The sequence below is a fragment of the Trichinella spiralis genome, assembly GCF_000181795.1.
Source record: "Trichinella spiralis strain ISS 195 chromosome Unknown Scfld1000, whole genome shotgun sequence".
NCBI classification, from domain to species: Eukaryota; Metazoa; Nematoda; class Enoplea; order Trichinellida; family Trichinellidae; genus Trichinella; species Trichinella spiralis.
Window position 1 is genome coordinate 1 of NW_003527939.1, and position 1028 is coordinate 1028.

The window sequence follows — 1028 nt, forward strand, 5'->3', positions numbered from 1 at the left end:
TCGACAATCTAGGTCACCAGACGCGGAGTGACGAAAAGAAAAAGATATAAATACAAGTGCGGAGGGAGGAGGGAACATTAACACCAAAATTAACACCAACATTAACACAGATTAACACTGAACAAGCCGTATCGAACACCGCCTGAACCTTTGTCTCTCTCTATATCATTATTATTACTCACTGTTCTGTTCTGAATAAACCGAATCTTAATCACACCCGTTGTCATTGATATTCTATAATTAACATATATTGTCCACTACCAAAAAGATCCTCAAGTTCGAACTAAAGATTCTTCAACATTTTTCTGGTCCTCCGAGCCGGATTCGAACCAGCGACCTATGGATCCAACTCGTGATACTACCAGCGAGGGAACATCCTCCACAAACTTCGACCGGCGGAAACCCCCCAGTCCAAGGAGCCAAACCAGAGCATATGATGCCGAAGGATCGGCACTGAAGTATTGGATGAATCGATTGCAAAGACTTTGCACTGGACGGACGGATCTAGAAGCCATCCGCGAAGCAACTAAAACATTGGGACGTGCAACACAACTCTTCTTCGAGTCGCGGCAACGTTACTTAGATAGCTTGCCGGAGGAAGAAAGAAATCCAGCAATAATGGAATTCGACGAGCTAATCGATAAGCTGAACACCACCCAAAGTCAAGCTGACGAACTGCTGACGACCGCTGAAACACCATCGTCGGCCGAAATTACCCTGCCACTTGCCTCCAAAAATAACTATCCAATATCTATCTCTAACTTGTCGTACCCAAAATTAATAATAATTTCTACTTGTTCAGCGCTCAATTAAGTAAAAATTGCTAGTTCAAACGAAACTGATAGAAACTAATGCTAATTATCAATCACAGAAATCAAAAAGTGTTGCTACAAACATTTCAAAACTTTTCAAACAGAAATTTTCAGATTTCTGACCTTACCCCCACGAATTCTTGGTAAAGTAATACCTTGTTTAAATTTGAACAGGATGCAAATTTATTTTCATCCGTCGCAGCCGAAAATTTACAT

At 41.1% G+C, this 1028-nt stretch overlaps 1 protein-coding gene across 1 annotated transcript; it reads left to right on the forward strand.

Annotated features, from left to right (window-relative positions):
- Nucleotides 1-339: 339 nt before the first annotated feature.
- Nucleotides 340-767, forward strand: Tsp_15544 (conserved hypothetical protein; the record flags this gene model as incomplete). The annotated part of the gene is made up of 1 exon (XM_003370293.1): nt 340-767. A coding segment is annotated over exon 1 (428 nt), but the record flags the coding sequence as incomplete, so codon positions are not given.
- Nucleotides 768-1028: the final 261 nt, after the last annotated feature.